Source organism: Salvelinus sp. IW2-2015, unplaced genomic scaffold (assembly GCF_002910315.2).
Source record: "Salvelinus sp. IW2-2015 unplaced genomic scaffold, ASM291031v2 Un_scaffold1950, whole genome shotgun sequence".
Taxonomy (NCBI): Eukaryota; Metazoa; Chordata; class Actinopteri; order Salmoniformes; family Salmonidae; genus Salvelinus; species Salvelinus sp. IW2-2015.
Genome location: NW_019943305.1, coordinates 106,907 through 123,608, shown reverse-complemented (window position 1 = coordinate 123,608; position 16,702 = coordinate 106,907). Strand labels below are relative to the sequence as shown.

At 41.7% G+C, this 16,702-nt stretch overlaps 1 protein-coding gene across 2 annotated transcripts; it reads left to right on the top strand.

The window, feature by feature from the left end:
- The first annotated feature begins 523 nt into the window (after window positions 1–523).
- On the top strand, window positions 524–16,268 carry LOC112072521 (E3 ubiquitin-protein ligase XIAP). 2 transcript variants are annotated; one of them, XM_024139924.2, is made up of 7 exons: window positions 524–654; window positions 9,615–9,890; window positions 10,062–10,629; window positions 10,846–10,945; window positions 11,032–11,110; window positions 11,243–11,282; window positions 14,309–16,268. In XM_024139924.2, the coding sequence occupies exons 1-7, from the start codon at window positions 637–639 to the stop codon at window positions 14,521–14,523; spliced, it is 1,296 nt and encodes a 431-aa protein (XP_023995692.2). In that variant the 5' UTR covers window positions 524–636; the 3' UTR covers window positions 14,524–16,268. The 2 variants fall into 2 exon arrangements, with proteins under 2 accessions (XP_023995692.2, XP_023995693.2); XM_024139925.2 differs by lacking the exon at window positions 524–654 and adding an exon at window positions 7,682–7,853 and having other exon boundaries at window positions 14,309–16,267.
- The last annotated feature ends 434 nt before the right edge of the window (window positions 16,269–16,702 follow it).

Below are 16,702 nucleotides of genomic sequence, written 5' to 3'. Positions count from 1 at the left end.
CTGTTCAATAAATATGGTTTACACGTTTATTTTTTAAGAAATACATGGAACTACAACCGAATAAACACCATTAACCATCATGCATTGCTTACATTCATTCTATCCTGAAAAGTCTGTTCAGAAAAATCGAAAACAGTACATATAGGCATAAAACACAACTGTTTTAATAGGGATTAAATAAAGACAATATATATATAACCTCTTATGGTTAAATGGTTAAAAAAATACAAAATATCTATATATTCATAACGTAAAATAAATGAATACAGGCGATCGCGTCTATGGTTGTTGCAACGGCTTGTGTGTCGTCCCTACTGGTTAAATTCGTGTCTTTTCGCACGAATTAAGTAGCACAGAAATTCGTGTATTTTTGCACGAATTAAGTAGCACAGAAATTCGTGTATTTTCAAACGAATTGAACCACCCCAAAAATGCACAAAAACGCACGAAATCTGCTGAAATACATTTTGTACATATATGCGCGAATTGAATGTGAGGCTGGGCTGAATCAGAACAAATATACAAAAAAGAAAAAGGTCATGGTACAACTTCTAGCAGGAGGAACAGATACTGACGTGATTGGCTATACCGGTAGAGCAATTGTGAGTTGAAGAACATACTCTCTGGGAACCAACCATGTCGACCTACATTAAGGTAATTAACTGCTTGTTGTAATACATAGATAAGGCATTGAGAGTTCAAGTGTTTTTGATGATTATTTATGTTTTATTGAAAGGACGTAAAGAAACTGTAATGACGGGTATAACTGTGTGATTTGCAAACATTGAATAAAAAGTAGAAACTAGATCTAAAGCCCTATGGGAGCAAACGCCTGACACTCCCAAATCTAGGGAAATAAGTCTAGTTTCTACACTAAAGACAATATAATGGTGTGGACAGAATAATCATTTTATTTTAACATGTATCCTCTATATTAATATTCAAGTAGTATTAGTCGATGGACATAGACTGTAAATCGTAACTAAGTCATAGCTTGCGTGAGCCTAGATATAAGAGCATACAAAGGGAAAGTGAAAGTAAAATGACAAGGTACTTTAAGTCTGACTAAGATCCCGAAAAATGCCTGACGGCACCACAATAAGGCTAATCTCCGAATAAAGGGCAGGATACATAACCAGGTCAGTCTGGCGGACCTGTGAGTCACCTGTTAGCCGGGTGACATAAGAACTTGAGTGAGACGAATTGTGTCACTCTCGACGGGGGTACCTCAATGGTCTTATAGCAAAATCCCCTACCGCGACAGGACCTCTGAGAAAGGGAAGTTATCTTAATGATCTGACAGGACGGCTGGGGACCTCTGAGAAAGAGAAGTTATCTTAATGATCTGACAGGACGGCTGGGGACCTCTGAGAAAGAGAAGTTATCTTAATGATCTGACAGGACGGCTGGGGACCTCTGAGAAAGAGAAGTTATCTTAATGATCTGAGAGACCAGCTCTTCTGGTCAGCAAGATTACTACCAGATTTAAGGTATTTGGACATCTCAAATTTAAACAGCTCCCAGTTCTTGCGGTAAGATTTTTCTTCACAAGCCCTTTCCCAAGAGTGTGAGAGCAGATCTTTAACCTCAAACTTAACTATATCATTATTTAATAATGAGCTATTTAACTTCCAGTAGGATGTGCTACCAAGGTTAGTATCAGGGGTAAATATTTTGATATCAATGTAAATGGCCCTATTGTCTGTGAGGGGAGTAGCACAAATATTTGTAAAAATCTATTCTGGATTGTCTGGAACCTGTTTTGTTACTCCAAGTGAACGATCTGTCGGCCGGAAACCTCTCTCCATATATCAGTAAGATCAAACTTTTCCATAAAAAGTATTAAACCCAAATTCTGACTGGTTGGACTACCTGGGGGCCGTCTATCAGTTGAATTATCTATAGTCATGTTAAAGTCCCTTCCTATCAATAAATAATGAATTGGGACATGTAGATAATCAATTAAGTATATGTTTCTCTATAGATTCAAGCAACTCATCATTCTCCTGTTTGGTGTTGTACCCGTAGAAGTTTACAGTAATGAAAGTAATGTCATTGTAACTGATCACAAGACAAGGTGACGAAAGGGGTCACATTCGGAGTGTAGAATATTACCGCCAAAGATATTTCATTGTAGTGACACCAGCGGAGCGTTCAGATCCATGGGAAAGCCAAATATCGTTGCCCCACTAACCTCCAGAAGTTGACATCAGCAGAAATTGAGTGAGACTTGAAAAAAGCTAAAATCTGTTCTAAATTGTTTAGCAAATAAAAATACAGCCTTGCGCTTCACATTGTTCCGTAACCCCCTAGCATTAAGAGAAACTATAGACAAAGACAAAACAACAAATATAATATAAAAGTATAAACTGCAGGATGAGTCAATAACGTCGAAGCAGTGAACGTAAACGATAAGGAACCGAGATCTGCACCATTTAGGTCAACTTAAAGCTTAAACCATAAACTCTGAGCTAGTTGTTATTCGGCTTTTGAAATTGAACTCAACTGAAAATTGTTCAAGACCAAACCAAGGGTTCTCTGAAGTAAGAGATACTAAAACCCCTCTAGTGTAATCAGGGACTATTCTGAGAAATAAAAATAAAATATATATATATATTTTTTAAAAGGTACCTACTATTTTAAGTGCATATGATAACTGATCATAAAAAAATAAAGAATAAAACATGTTTTACATATACATGTTCCTAGGACCTTTTTCACTTGGAAATAAGTATTAACAACTAAATAGAACAATAACCGTGTAAAGTCAGAGCAGACCTGTATGCCCCTTTAAAACAGAATGAATAAAAAAATAAATACAACTTTCAGTCTTCTTCGTGAGTTTGTAACCAAATAGGCCTTCTTCTGGTCTGGTCATACAAGAACAAGCTAATAAATTATTGAGGTACCTGAGTATTCCGAAAAATTTGTCACCTGGGGCTTGTTTGGTAACATTAAATCAGTACAAGGAAAATGAAAATACCATGGCTGAAACCATCAATCTGTTCCTTCTGGTGAGATTCTAGGGAGGAATATGAATTTCCGAACCGTTGATGAAGCCTCGTCCTCCGACGAAGCCTTACCCTCATTTCGTGCTTTCTTGATCGTTGGCCACAACTTGTTCCTTCTTTCTATGTCCTCCGGGCTGAGATGCTCGGCGAAACGCATACCATGGCTCTGAAGGAACGTGTTCTTCATAGCAGCATTCCAGATAGCATCCCTGTAGAATCTGTTAGTGAAGAGGATGACGATACCCCTTGGTCTTGAATCGTTTTGCTGTTGCTTTTTGCCGAGGCGATGCACAACGTCGATGGTATCACCAACTGTTACGAATCCCTTTGGCCCGACAATCTAGGGGGGATGGTAATGGGAACCGTAACACAACTCACGCAAATTATAACAGTGACAAAGTAACGGTGAGAACGAAATAACACAGACAACTTAATTACCGTCAAACACTCAGGGTTTATTTCTAAACAAACAGTAAAGGGGGGCAGGAAAAAGGGGCTGAGCTGGACCCAAGGAAAGAAATAATAAGTATTAAAAAATACCCCTAAGTTAGACTAGCGTACTTCACCAACAGCTAACTAACCAAAAATACAGTGGGTGGTCCGCCCAGTTCTAACTAGTGTTTTTAACAAAGTTTACCTACGGGTAGTGTATGCCCATGGGCGAACTGTCTGGTTACCCCCTTTTTCCCACCATCAAACAAACACTCAAACACCATAACCAATACTCACAGGTGGGGACAAAGTGACATGTAGATGCAAAACCACACAATGGATCTACAGACATATGGCATTTACAGAGAGATTGAGCTGTAGAGAACACAACTGACAGGGTTTTTAAACCAAGGGAAAGGGACTGTGATTGGGTAGGAGAAAAGGAGCAGGTGTCTTCCGATTAGCGACTGATTGATGACTGATTGGGGAATGATGATTGTTACCTGTCAGTAGGGGAGAAGGAGAGCAATAATACACACAGGATACACACAGGATACACACAGGATACACACAGGATACACACAGGATACACACAGGATACACACAGGATACACACAGGATACACACAGGATACTTGTATCCGTAACACCAACATTTGTCATTCTATGCAGACATAACTTCTTGGCAGATGCGGATAGCCTCTCGTCGCACATCCTCCACCTCTGGCACGCAGAAGTCTCTGGTTCCATCTTGTTGTGTATTGCTCCAGATCAGTGAGAGATCTGTGGTATACATTGTTATTCTGTTCCACCTTTTCCACACTTTTTCAACTTTAGTCACTCATTTTCATATCCTTGATTTCACTACATGCACACTTCACAGTCTTTTTCAAGCCTTCGATTACCATGGTGTTCGCGCCTACTATTTCCTCAATGGCGTCAGACTTGGAGTTGATGAGTAAGGAGAGGGTAGCCACGATGTCAGAGTTCATGTTGGGTTTTTTGCAGGGTGGAGGTTTGCACGGAGTAACCGGTAAAGAGGGGAACTCGTCATCTTCAACAGCATGAGGTTATCCATAGGGCAAGCGTAGTTATGGCAGTTGTCTATAAGCACGTTCCTCTCTTGTTGCTTAGCAATAGAACGGCTAGCTTCTTCCTTTCTTTTTTTGTCACGACTTCGCATGAACATGCCCGAAATAAATTATCCAATTATTATTCCAGTCGCAGGAAAATTCTTATATATTCAACAAATAAAAATAGTAATGGCTGTAAACTTGTTTTTTTTCACAATCTTTCTGAAGTTTGGTGCGGAGCTCGGTAAAAAATAATAAAAAGCATGAGGTCAAGCCGCAATCTTGGCCTTGTCACACACATACTTATTTAAATGTTATTTTTTATTAACAACAAATCAATACAGAGAGTACATGAGGGAACACATGTATATATAGATTATATACTATGGACAATTGAGCTAGGGGGTACAATATCACCTTACACAAGGACCTTAAGGGACATAGGTACACTTATAATTCAAACAGCTTTTTTGTTAGTAGAGTATTTAATTGTCCTAAAATACAGTTCAATTTCTTTTTGTAGGGTAAGATTTTATTATTTTTTTTCTTCTAAATTTACAATTGTGAATATGAAATTTGGCCAAAAAAATTATGAAATGAATTACATAAAAATGTTTCAGCTTATTCCTATCGTAGGTAAAGAATCCAAGCAGTACATCTCTCCACAATAGTGTAAGACCTTCATACAAGTGTTCAATTATAAATCTACTGATGTCTTGCCACAGTTTTCTTACATGAATACAATGCCAAAAAAGATGCAACACTGTTTCTGGGTGGTCATTATAAAAGGAGCAATTTGAGTTGATGTTTTCCTTAAACTTCTTCATATAATGGTTGGCAGGATAATATTTATGAATAATTTTAAAGGAAACTTCCTCAATTTTGTTAACAAGCAGGTATGTGTGTGGCAACATCAAAACTTTTTTCCAACAGATATTATCAATCAAACCGTTCCAATAAGGCATGACATAAGGTATGCAACATCCTGCTGAAGTAAGGTTCGTATCGCTCTGTTGTTGAATGGACCAAAAGAGAAACAAATTTTCCTACTGATGAGTCAACAGGGTTAATAGAAGGTAGGCTCTGAGGGTCAGGTCTTGACACGTTCCTGAATAATAGAGCAACACCTGAGGGAATGGCATCTAAAACAATTGCAAAATCTTTAGGTGTTACAGGGACCTTGTAAAGAGATAAGAATTCATAACTGAGTAAAAGACCCTCTGCATTTACCAGTTGGCTCACCAATAGAATATTATTTCGGAACCAATATTCTAAAAACAAAGAATTATTTTTATACAATATATCCCAATTATTCCATATATAATATCTGTGTGGAGAAAAATTGTGTTTATAAATTAAGGACCATGACAAGAAAACCTGCTGATGAAAAGCAGAAAGTTTCACTGGAACTTTGTAAATATTATAATTGCTAAACATGAAGTTAAGGCCACCAAAAGTAGAGAAGACATGAGGAATAAAATTCCAGATATACAGTGGGGCAAAAAAGTATTTAGTCAGCCTGTAATTTTAATCATAGGTACACTTCAACTATGACAGACAAAATGAGAAAAAAAACAAACAGAAAATCACATTGTAGGATTTTTCATAAATGTATTTGCAAATTATGGTGGAAAATAAGTATTTGGTCAATAACAAAAGTTTCTCAATACTTTGTTATATACCCTTTGTTGGCAATGACAGAGGTCAAACGTTTTCTGTAAGTCTTCACAAGGTTTTCACACACTGTTGCTGGTATTTTGGCCCGTTCCTCCATGCAGATCTCCTCTAGAGCAGTGATGTTTTGGGGCTGTTGCTGGGCAACACGGACTTTCAACTCCCTCCAAAGATTTTCTATGGGGTTGAGATCTGGAGACTGGCTAGGCCACTCCAGGACCTTGAAATGCTTCTTACGAAGCCACTCCTTCGTTGCCCGGGCGGTGTGTTTGGGATCATTGTCATGCTGAAAGACCCAGCCACGTTTCATCTTCAATGCCCTTGCTGATGGAAGGAGGTTTTCACTCAAAATCTCACGATACATGGCCCCATTCATTCTTTCCTTTACACGGATCAGTCGTCCTGGTCCCTTTGCAGAAAAACAGCCCCAAAGCATGATGTTTCCACCCCCATGCTTCACAGTAGGTATGGTGTTCTTTGGATGCAACTCAGCATTCTTTGTCCTCCAAACACGACGAGTTGAGTTTTTACCAAAAAGTTATATTTTGGTTTCATCTGACCATATGACATTCTCCCAATCTTCTTCTGGATCATCCAAATGCTCTCTAGCAAACTTCAGACGGGCCTGGACATGTACTGGCTTAAGCAGGGGGACACGTCTGGCACTGCAGGATTTGAGTCCCTGGCGGCGTAGTGTGTTACTGATGGTAGGCTTTGTTACTTTGGTCCCAGCTCTCTGCAGGTCATTCACCAGGCCCCCCCGTGTGGTTCTGGGATTTTTGCTCACCGTTCTTGTGATCATTTTGACCCCACGGGGTGAGATCTTGCGCTGTCTCTTATACACATCTAGATGTGTATAAGAGACAGGTGGAGTTTGGAGTGTGACTGTTTGAGGTTGTGGACAGGTGTCTTTTATACTGATAACAAGTTCAAACAGGTGCCATTAATACAGGTAAGGAGTGGAGGACAGAGGAGCCTCTTAAAGAAGAAGTTACAGGTCTGTGAGAGCCAGAAATCTTTCTTGCTTGTAGGTGACCAAATACTTATTTTCCACCATAATTTGCAAATAAATTCATAAAAAATCCTACAATGTGATTTTCTGGATTTTTTTTTCTCATTTTGTCTGTCATAGTTGAAGTGTACCTATGATGAAAATTACAGGCCTCTCTCATCTTTTTAAGTGGGAGAACTTGCACAATTGGTGGCTGACTAAATACTTTTTTGCCCCACTGTAAGTGGGTCTTCTTAGGAATTCTTTTATCCAATTGATCTTAAAAGTAATATTAAATAAGGTAGTAAAGTACAGAAAGTTCAGCCCACCATTCTCATAAGTGTTCATTACAACAGTTTTCCTAATGTAATGGGTACGGTTTCTCCACAGAAAGTTGAAAAGCATCTGGTCTATCTCCTTGCTTATTTATTGTCACAAACATATATGCCATACCTTCCCTTTTTTTCTACGTCATAAACAATACATTTCCGCTATGGTGGTCAGGTGGGCTGCGCCTGTAGTGGTGCGCAGAACAACACCAACGCTGAACTTACTTCCCGAAACCAGGGTCAAATAGTCTGGTTAAAAATACTGGTGATCTGTCTTATTTGGAAAGGAGACAGGCATCATCCAAGACCTCACAGGCACAAATTGACATCCAAGCTTTTCCAAGGTATGCGTATTGGTTATGTCTTTGCGATGTATTTTCAACTGTTATGGTTGACGGCTCGTCTGTTGTACTACGTTACTGTCTATGGCGAACCAGCTAAATGTCGACTGATCAGTGCACTATAGACAGATAATGTTTGCCTTGTTAGTTTTCGTTATTACACGAAACGTTGCTTGTGTTTTATTTAACTATGTCATACTTAACATTGGAAGAATGTAATCCCTGAGAGTGCGTACTCAACTGTGCCAACTCTCAGACAGGTCAATCGGCAGCACATTGCGATTCACGTCAACCTATGTTTATGTTTGGGACTTTTGTCTTGCTATAGACACAAACAAGAGCTTGTGAACTTTCCAGAATGTACATGGCCGGCCAATAGACCTCACCCCCCCACGTGTCCGTCTGACTGTTGCATTGAGTGGGAACATTTAGTCCGAGTGGAGTTTGAACCGCGGACACGGCGCTACTGTGCCGAAAAGGTCTCCCAGAACCCTTGACATACGCTTTGCATACATGTATGATCAGGTTATTGCTGTCATTCGACCAAGTGCCATCTATCCATCCACATGTCCTTCCTGTGCATTGGGATTAAGGCTCAGCTCTGGTCAGTAACAGATGGGCCTCAGCCACAAAGACAAGTGCTGCAGTGTAGTCCTAGTTATACAATCATGAACACATAGCCAGTTCAGAGTCAAGAATATGTTATACTCCAGGCCCTGTGATGATGACGGCATCCACATGATGCCTTTTGGAGCTGTCAGAGAGAGCATGGGGACGAGTGGATACAGCAAACTTTCCTTGGACATCATCATCACGTCTATTTAGTCATCTACATGTCTGTTTTCACAGCAATCTGTCAAGGGACAGTTTCATTATAGTGTGAGAGTGCTGCCTATGAAACCATGACAACTTCCAGTCTACTTGCATTTTTCATTCTGAAGCAAGCCTTACTTGCTGCAATGGGAATGGCTGGTGTACAAAGTATTACAACCAACATAACCAATATTGGTTGGTTGTTTGCTAGCATAGACTGTAGCCTAATTCTATTCCATATAAATGGTAATTCTATGGATGGTAGCCTGGGTGCCTGTCTGTTACTGCTATAGCCAATTCATCTAGCCTAACACAAGGCATGGCAACGAGGTACTGTATGTAATTGATTGCATTAATGTTGACAGAAGAAATAGTGATGGGATTGGATAATATTTGATTGGTGAATACAGCCTGAGGTGAAATAGCTGATTGTTCTAACTGACCGGTTCCTCATCCTCCCTGTTGGTGATTTGTGGTGTGTTAGTACCGTAACATTGATAAGGCTGGGTACTGATCGTGTTGCAACACACTACTCAGAGAGGGCTGATTGATTCACATCGCAAAGTAGGCGTTATGTAACTCCTTTTCTACAAAATGCTGAGCTTTGTTTTAAAGAGCAGAACATCGGATATAAAGGAAATCTAAAATAATAAGTGTTGATTACATTGGGCTGTGTGGGTCGTTGTTTATTTCTCTGTATTCCTGTGGTGAGCAGGGCGGCCCGGTAGTGTGAGAGCATATCTTAAAGAGCCTGCCTCCCCACCCCTCACATGTAACAGCGAACGCCTCCATGTGACCACACACTCTTTCCTGTCTTAAAGGCACAGCATCCCAATATCCATAGCAATGTGCATATTGCCATCTAGTGCCACTTTAGGAAATACAATGCTCTCTATTGTCAAACTTATGCATTTTCATGGTGGAAATGACTTTGTTGTTTGTTCCCCCCAGCCCATCCATCTCAGGCAGCCCTGTCCCTGTGTCGTGATGTCAGGCCCCGGGAGAGACAGTGATCTGGAGTCAGACCACGCAGTAGACTGGTCCATGATGGACATGCGGCTGGACTCGTTCCGGGGTTCCCTCCTGGCCCAGCAGGTGTCAGCGGAGAGGTTGGCCCGCGCTGGGTTCTACTTCACGGGACAGGCTGACAAGGTGCGCTGCTTCAGCTGCCACAAGACTGTAGAGAACTGGTGTGGAGGGGACGCACCCGCGGAGAGGCACGCGGAGGTGAGCATGAGAAGGGTGCAAAACGTGTGCAAAACATTTATTTTTTATATATATTTTTTTACATTTCGTCTACCCCACTCCCAGGTCTCACCTGTGTTGTAGTTAATTAAAATAAAAAAGTATTATCTCCTGTTTCTACCATATGATCATACTACTGTTGTAATGTTTCAGGTCTCCCCCACCTGTAAGTTCCTGAGCTGCACCCATCGATCCAGGGTTAACTCTCTTCAAGGTGCCATGCTGACCAACGAAGCCCACTACAACGAAGACGCTGAGGACATGGAGTTCCGCCTGAGAACGGGAGAAGTGGTGGATGAGTCCACCTACCCCATGGTCCCGCACATGGTCAGCGAAGACTCCCGGTTCAACACCTTAGGCCCGTGGCCCTCCACATCCCCGGTCCAGCCTAGAGAGCTGGCCCAGGCAGGGCTCTTTTATATGGGGTCGAGCGACCGGGTGCAGTGCTTCTGCTGTGGAGGGATGCTGGGGGGCTGGCAGCCTGGGGACACGGCATGGGGGGAGCACTCCAAACACTTCCCCTACTGCTTCTTCATACTGGGGCATGATGTGGGGAACCTCCCCTCTCAGGCGGGGAGAGAGGGGGATGTAGGGGAGACCAGGCCACGCCCGGGTCCTCGGGTCCCCATGCAGAGCTTTGAGGAGAGGCTAGGCAGCTTTGCAGGAATCCAGCACACTATTGACCACGAGAGGCTGGCCAGAGCAGGCTTCTACAACACAGGTGAGACCTGGGAGTGGGGTAGACTAGAGCTTTGGCTGTGAGAAAAGTAACTTAACAAATACAATTCAAAATGTATTATTACAGTTACCTGCTTCTCAATGGTAAAAGGGCCTGGGAGGAGGGGACATAGAGGGGACCAGGGACGTATCCTAACCAGTGTGTGTGTGTGTCTGGGTTGATCTTAACCCAAGTGTGTGTTTTTGTGTGTTGGTGCAGGAGCTCCAGACCGTGTGGTGTGTTTCTGCTGTGGTGGAGGTCTGAAGGGCTGGCAGCCGGACGAGAATCCCTGGGAGGAGCACGCCAAACACTATCCGGGGTAAAAACACACATGTCACTCACACTCAGTAGAAAGTAAACAACCATATGCACATCACTAACGTTGAGTGTCGTGTTTTAATCCAGGTGTAGTTTTCTACTGGCAGAGAAAGGACAGGAGTTCGTCAGCAGCGTTCAGCTACAAGGTCCTGACTGGAACAATGCTGTAAGTCTCAAAGACTTCATCCCCCTAACCCTGACCTCTAACCCCTAAACCTGCGATGAAACATATTAAACTGTACCCATCCTTACATGACTCCTACCATATCAAATTCCTTCTTTCTATTGATTTTTCCAGGCTTCAAGTCACCTGAATGGATGTTCAAGTCACGGAACAGGTATTACATATATTTTTTTTTTAAATGAAATTTTTTGTGAAGTTGTACCCCTTTCACTTTTTATATATTAGTTTTGGAACTAGACAAAAGGGGGGGGTGTACATACAGTGCCTTCGGAAAGTATTTAGACCCCTTGACTTTTTCCACATTTTGTTAGGTTACAGCCTTATTTTAAAATTGATTAAATAAATAAAATCCCTCAGCAATCTGCACAGTACCCCATAATGACAAAGCGAAAACTGTTTTAGAAATGTTTGCAAACGTATTAAAACATAAACATACCTTATTTACTTAAGTATTCAGACCCTTTGCTTTGAGACTCGAATTTGAGCTCCGGTGCATCCTGTTACCATTGATCATCCTTGAGAGGTTTCTACAACTTGATTGGAGTCCACCTGTGGTAAATTCATTTGATTGGACATGATTTGTCTGTGTAAGGTCCCACAGTTGACAGTGCATCTCAGAGCGAAAACCAAGCCATGCAGTCGAAGGAATTGTCCGTAGCGCTCCGAGACAGGATTGTGCCGACGCACAGATCTGGGGAAGAGTCCCCCCAAAAATTACCCATTCTTAAATGGAAGAAATTTGGAACCACCAAGACTCTTCCTAGAGCTGGCCAACTGGCCAAACTGAGTGATCGAGGGGGGGTTTTGGTCAGGGCGGCTGACCAAGAACCCGATGGTCACTCTGACAGAGCTCTAGAGTTTCTCTGTGGAGATGGGAGAACCTTCCAGAAGAACAACCCTCTCTGCAGCACACCACCAATCAGGCCTTTATGTTAGTGACCAGACTGAAGCGACTCTTCAGTAAAAGGCACATGACAGCCCGCTTGGAGTTTGCCAAAAGCCACCTAAAGACTCTCAGACCATGAGAAACAAGGTTCTCTGGTCTGATGAAACCAAAATTGAACTCTTTGGCCTGAATGCCAAGCGTCACATCTGGAGGAAACCTGGCACCATCCCTATGGTGAAGCATGGTGGTGGCAGCATCATGTTGTGGCGATGTTTTTCAGTGGCAGGGAGACTAGTCAGGATCGAGGGACAGATGAGTGGAGAAAAATACAGACATCCTTGATGAAAACCTGCTCCAGAGCACTCAGGACCTCAGTCTGGTGCGAAGGTTCACCTTCCAACAGGACAACAACCCTAAGCACACAGCCAAGACAAGGCAGGAGTGGCTTTGGGACAAGTCTCTGAATGTCCTTGAGTGGCCCAGCTAGAGCCAGGACTTGAACCTGATCAAACATCTCTGGAGAGACCTGAAAATAGCTGTACAGCAATGTTCCACATCCAACCTGACAAAGCTTGAGGATCTGCAGAGAAGAATGGCATAAACTCCCCAAATACAGTTGTGCCAAGCTTGTAGCATCATACCCAAGAAAACTCAAGGATTTAATCGTTGCCAAAGGTGCTTCAACAAAGTAGTGAGTAAATGGTCTGAATATTTACAATACCAGTCAAGTTTGCACACACCAGAGTTTATTTTTACTGTTTTCTACATTGTAGAATAATAGTGAATACTTAAACTATGAAATAACACATGGACTCATGTAGTAACCAAAAAAGTGTTAAACAAATCAAAATATATTTTATATTTGAGATTCTTCAAAGTAGCCACCCTTTGGCTTTTCAGCTTTGCACACTCTTGGTATTCTCTCAACTAGCTTCATGAGGTAGCCACCTGGAATGCATTGCAATTAAGAGGTGTGCCTTGTTAATTTGTAGAATTTCTATCCTTCTTAATGCGTTTGAGCCAATCAGTTGTCTTGTGACAAGGTAGGGGTGGTATACAGAAGATAATATGGATTTGGTCTTTTACCAAAAAGGCGATGGCAAGAACAGCTCAAATAAGCAAAGACACGACAGTCCATCACTACTTTAAGACATGGTCAGACAAGGCAGTCGCAAAAACCATCAAGCGCTATGATGAAACTGGCTCTCAGGAGGACCGCCACAGGAATGGAAGACCCAGAGTTACCTCTGCTGCAGAGGATACGTTCATTAGATTTACCAGCCTCAAAAATTGCAGTGCAAATAATTGCAATGCTTCGCAGAGCTCAAGTAACAGACACATCTCAACATCAACTGGTCAGAGGAGACTGCGTGAATCAGGCCTTCATGGTCAAATTGCTGCAAAGAAACCACTACTAAAGGACACCAAAAAGAAGAAGAGACTTGCTTGGGCCAAGAAACACGAGCAATGGACATAAGACCGGTGGAAAATGTGAGATTTTTGGTTCCAACTGCCGTGTCTTTAAGACGCAGAGTAGGTGCGATACGCCATCCCATCTGGTTTGCACTTAGTGGGACTATCATTTGTTTTTCAACAGGACAATGACCCAAAACACCTCCAGGCTGTGTAAGGGCTATTTGACCAGCAAGGAGAGTGATGGAGTTCTGCATAAGATGACCTGGCCTCTACAATCACCCGACCTCAACCCAATTGGGATGAGTTGGACCACAGAGTGAAGGAAAAGCAGCCAACAAGTGCTCAGCATATGTAGGAACTCCGTCAAGACTGCTGGAAAAGCATTCCAGGTGAAGCTGGTTGAGAGAATGCCAAGAATGTGCAGAGCTGTCATCGAGGCAAAGGGTGGCTATTTGAAGAATTTCAAATATATTTTGATTTAACACTTTTTTTGGTTACATGATTCCATGTGTTATTTCATAGTTTTGATGTATTCACTATTATTCTACAATGTACAAATAAAGAAACCCTTGAATGACAAGGTGTCAATTTTTGACTTGAGACTGTCAATTAGATTTATTTTTTTTCTTCCATTTTTAAAAAGTAAATTAGCAAACATTTCTAAACCCTTTTTTGCTTTGAAATGATGTGGTTTTGTGTGTAGATTGGGGCGGGGGGGGGGGACGGACAATTTAATCCATTTTAGAATAAGGCTGTAACCTAACAAAATGTGCAAAAAGTCTGAATATTTTCTGAAGGCACTCTACGTGTATATAGTGTAGGGTGCTATTTCCGACACAGACTAGAACAGGCTCAATGTCCTCCATCTCTCTGTGCAGAGGTGCTGAGGTCAGCCATGGCCCAGAGGGCGGTAGAGATGGGTCTGGAGCCTGCCCTGGTAGAGAGGACTATACTGGAGAGGATACGCAGGGCTGGGACAGGCTACTCCACCCTGGAGACTCTGCTGCAGGACTGCTTTAACAGAGGCCCTGACAGCGACGCAGAGACCGCAGAGAACCATGGTATGTGTCTCACAGTTAGCAATGCTTGTTAGTAGAGGTCGACCGATTAATCGGGATGGCCGATTTTTAATTAGGGCTGATTTCAAGTTTTCATAACAATCGGTAATCGGCAATTTTGGACGCCGATTACATTGCACTCCACGAGGAGACTGCGTGGCAGGCCTGTTATGCGAGTGCAGCAAGGAGCCAAGGTAAGGTGCTAGCTAGCATTAAACTTATCTTATAAAAACAATCAATCTTAACATAATCACTAGTTAACTACACATGGTTGATGATATTACTAGTTTATCTAGCTTGTCCTGCGTTGCATATAATCAATGCGGTGCCTGTTAATTTATCATTGAATCACAGCCTACTTCGCCAAATGGGTGATTTAACAAGCGCATTCGCGAAAAAAAGCACTAATTTCACCAATGTGTACCTAACCATAAACATCAACGCCCTTTTTAAAATCAATACACAAGTATATATTTTTAAACCTGCATATTTAGTTAATATTGCCTGCAAACATGAATTTCTTTTAACTAGGGAAATTGTGTCACTTCTCTTGCATTCTGTGCAATAGGGTCAGGGTATATGCAGCAGTTTGGGCCGCCTGGCTCGTTGCGAACTGTGTGAAGACCATTTCTTCCTAACAAAGACAGCCAACTTTGCCAAACGGGGGATGATTTAACAAAAGCGCATTTGCGAAAAAAGCACAATCGTTGCACGAATGTACCTAACCATAAACATCAGTGCCTTTCTGAAAATCAATACACAGAAGTATATTTTTTTAAACCTGCATATTTAGTTAAAATAAATTGATGTTAGCAGGCAATATTAACTAGGGAAATTGTTTCACTTCTCTTGTGTTCATTGCACGCAGAGTCAGGGTATATGCAACAGTTTGGGCCGACCTGGATCGTTGCGAACTAATTTGCCAGAATTTTACATAATTTTGACATAACATTGAAGGTTGTGCAATGTAACAGCAATATTTAGACTTATGTATGCCACCCGTTAGATAAAATACAGATCGGTTCCGTATTTCACTGAAAGAATAAACGTTTTGTTTTCGAAATGATAGTTTCCGATTTTACCATATTAATGACCTAAGGCTCTTTCTGTGTGTTATTATATTATAATTAAGTATGCTCTATCAAATCAGTCTGACTGAGCGGTGGTAGGCAGCAGCAGGCTCGTAAGCATTCATTCAAACAGCACTTTCCTGCGTTTGCCAGCAGCTCTTCGCAATGCTTCAAGCGTTGCGCTGTTTATGACTTCAAGCTTATCAACTCCCGAGATTAGGTTGGCAATACTAAAGTACATATTAGAACATACAATAGTCAGAGGTATATGAAATACAAATGGTATAAAGAGAAATAGTCCTATAATAACTACAACCTAAAACTTCCTACCTGGGAATATTGAAGACTCATGTTAAAAGGAACCACCAGCTTTCATATGTTCTCATGTTCTGAGCAAGGAACTTAAACATTAGCTTTTTTTACATGGCACATATTGCACTTTTACTTTCTTCTCCAACACTTTGTTTTTGCATTATTTAAACCAAATTGTACACAAAGGCGGAGGTAGCGGTCCTGCTGCTGGGTTGTTGCCCTCCTACGGCCTCCACGTCTCCTGATGTACTGGCCTGTCTCCTGGTAGCGCCTCCATGCTCTGGACACTACGCTGACAGACACGGCAAACCTTCTTGCCACAGCTCGCATTGATGTGCCATCCCGGATGAGCTGCACTACCTGAGCCACTTGTGTGGGTTGTAGACTCCGTCTCATGCTACCACTAGAGTGAAAGTTTCCCTCCTCTGCAGCTTCCGTAGCTTCTCAAAGGGATCCTCATCTGAAATAGGGAGAAACATCAGTAGGTAACCAAGCACAATAAAGTAGGTAGAATACTGACCAACAGTTTGATTCTGTTACTTCTATAGCCAAGCCTCACGTAGGCCTACAGTGTGAATAGCATTGTGATGCTATTGTGATTGATTGGAATATGCAGATGGTGAACTAGGTCAAATTGCAAATCCCTGTGGCTCTATTCAGGAATTCTTGACATATCCTGTAAACCTCATTACCAGTTTTGATAGTATCATTATATCAGGGCATTGTTCTAACAAGTAGACGTCGACCGATTATGATTTTTCAACGTCGATACCGATTAAATCGGACGATTTTTATATATTTGCAATAATGACAATTACAAACAATTGACTGA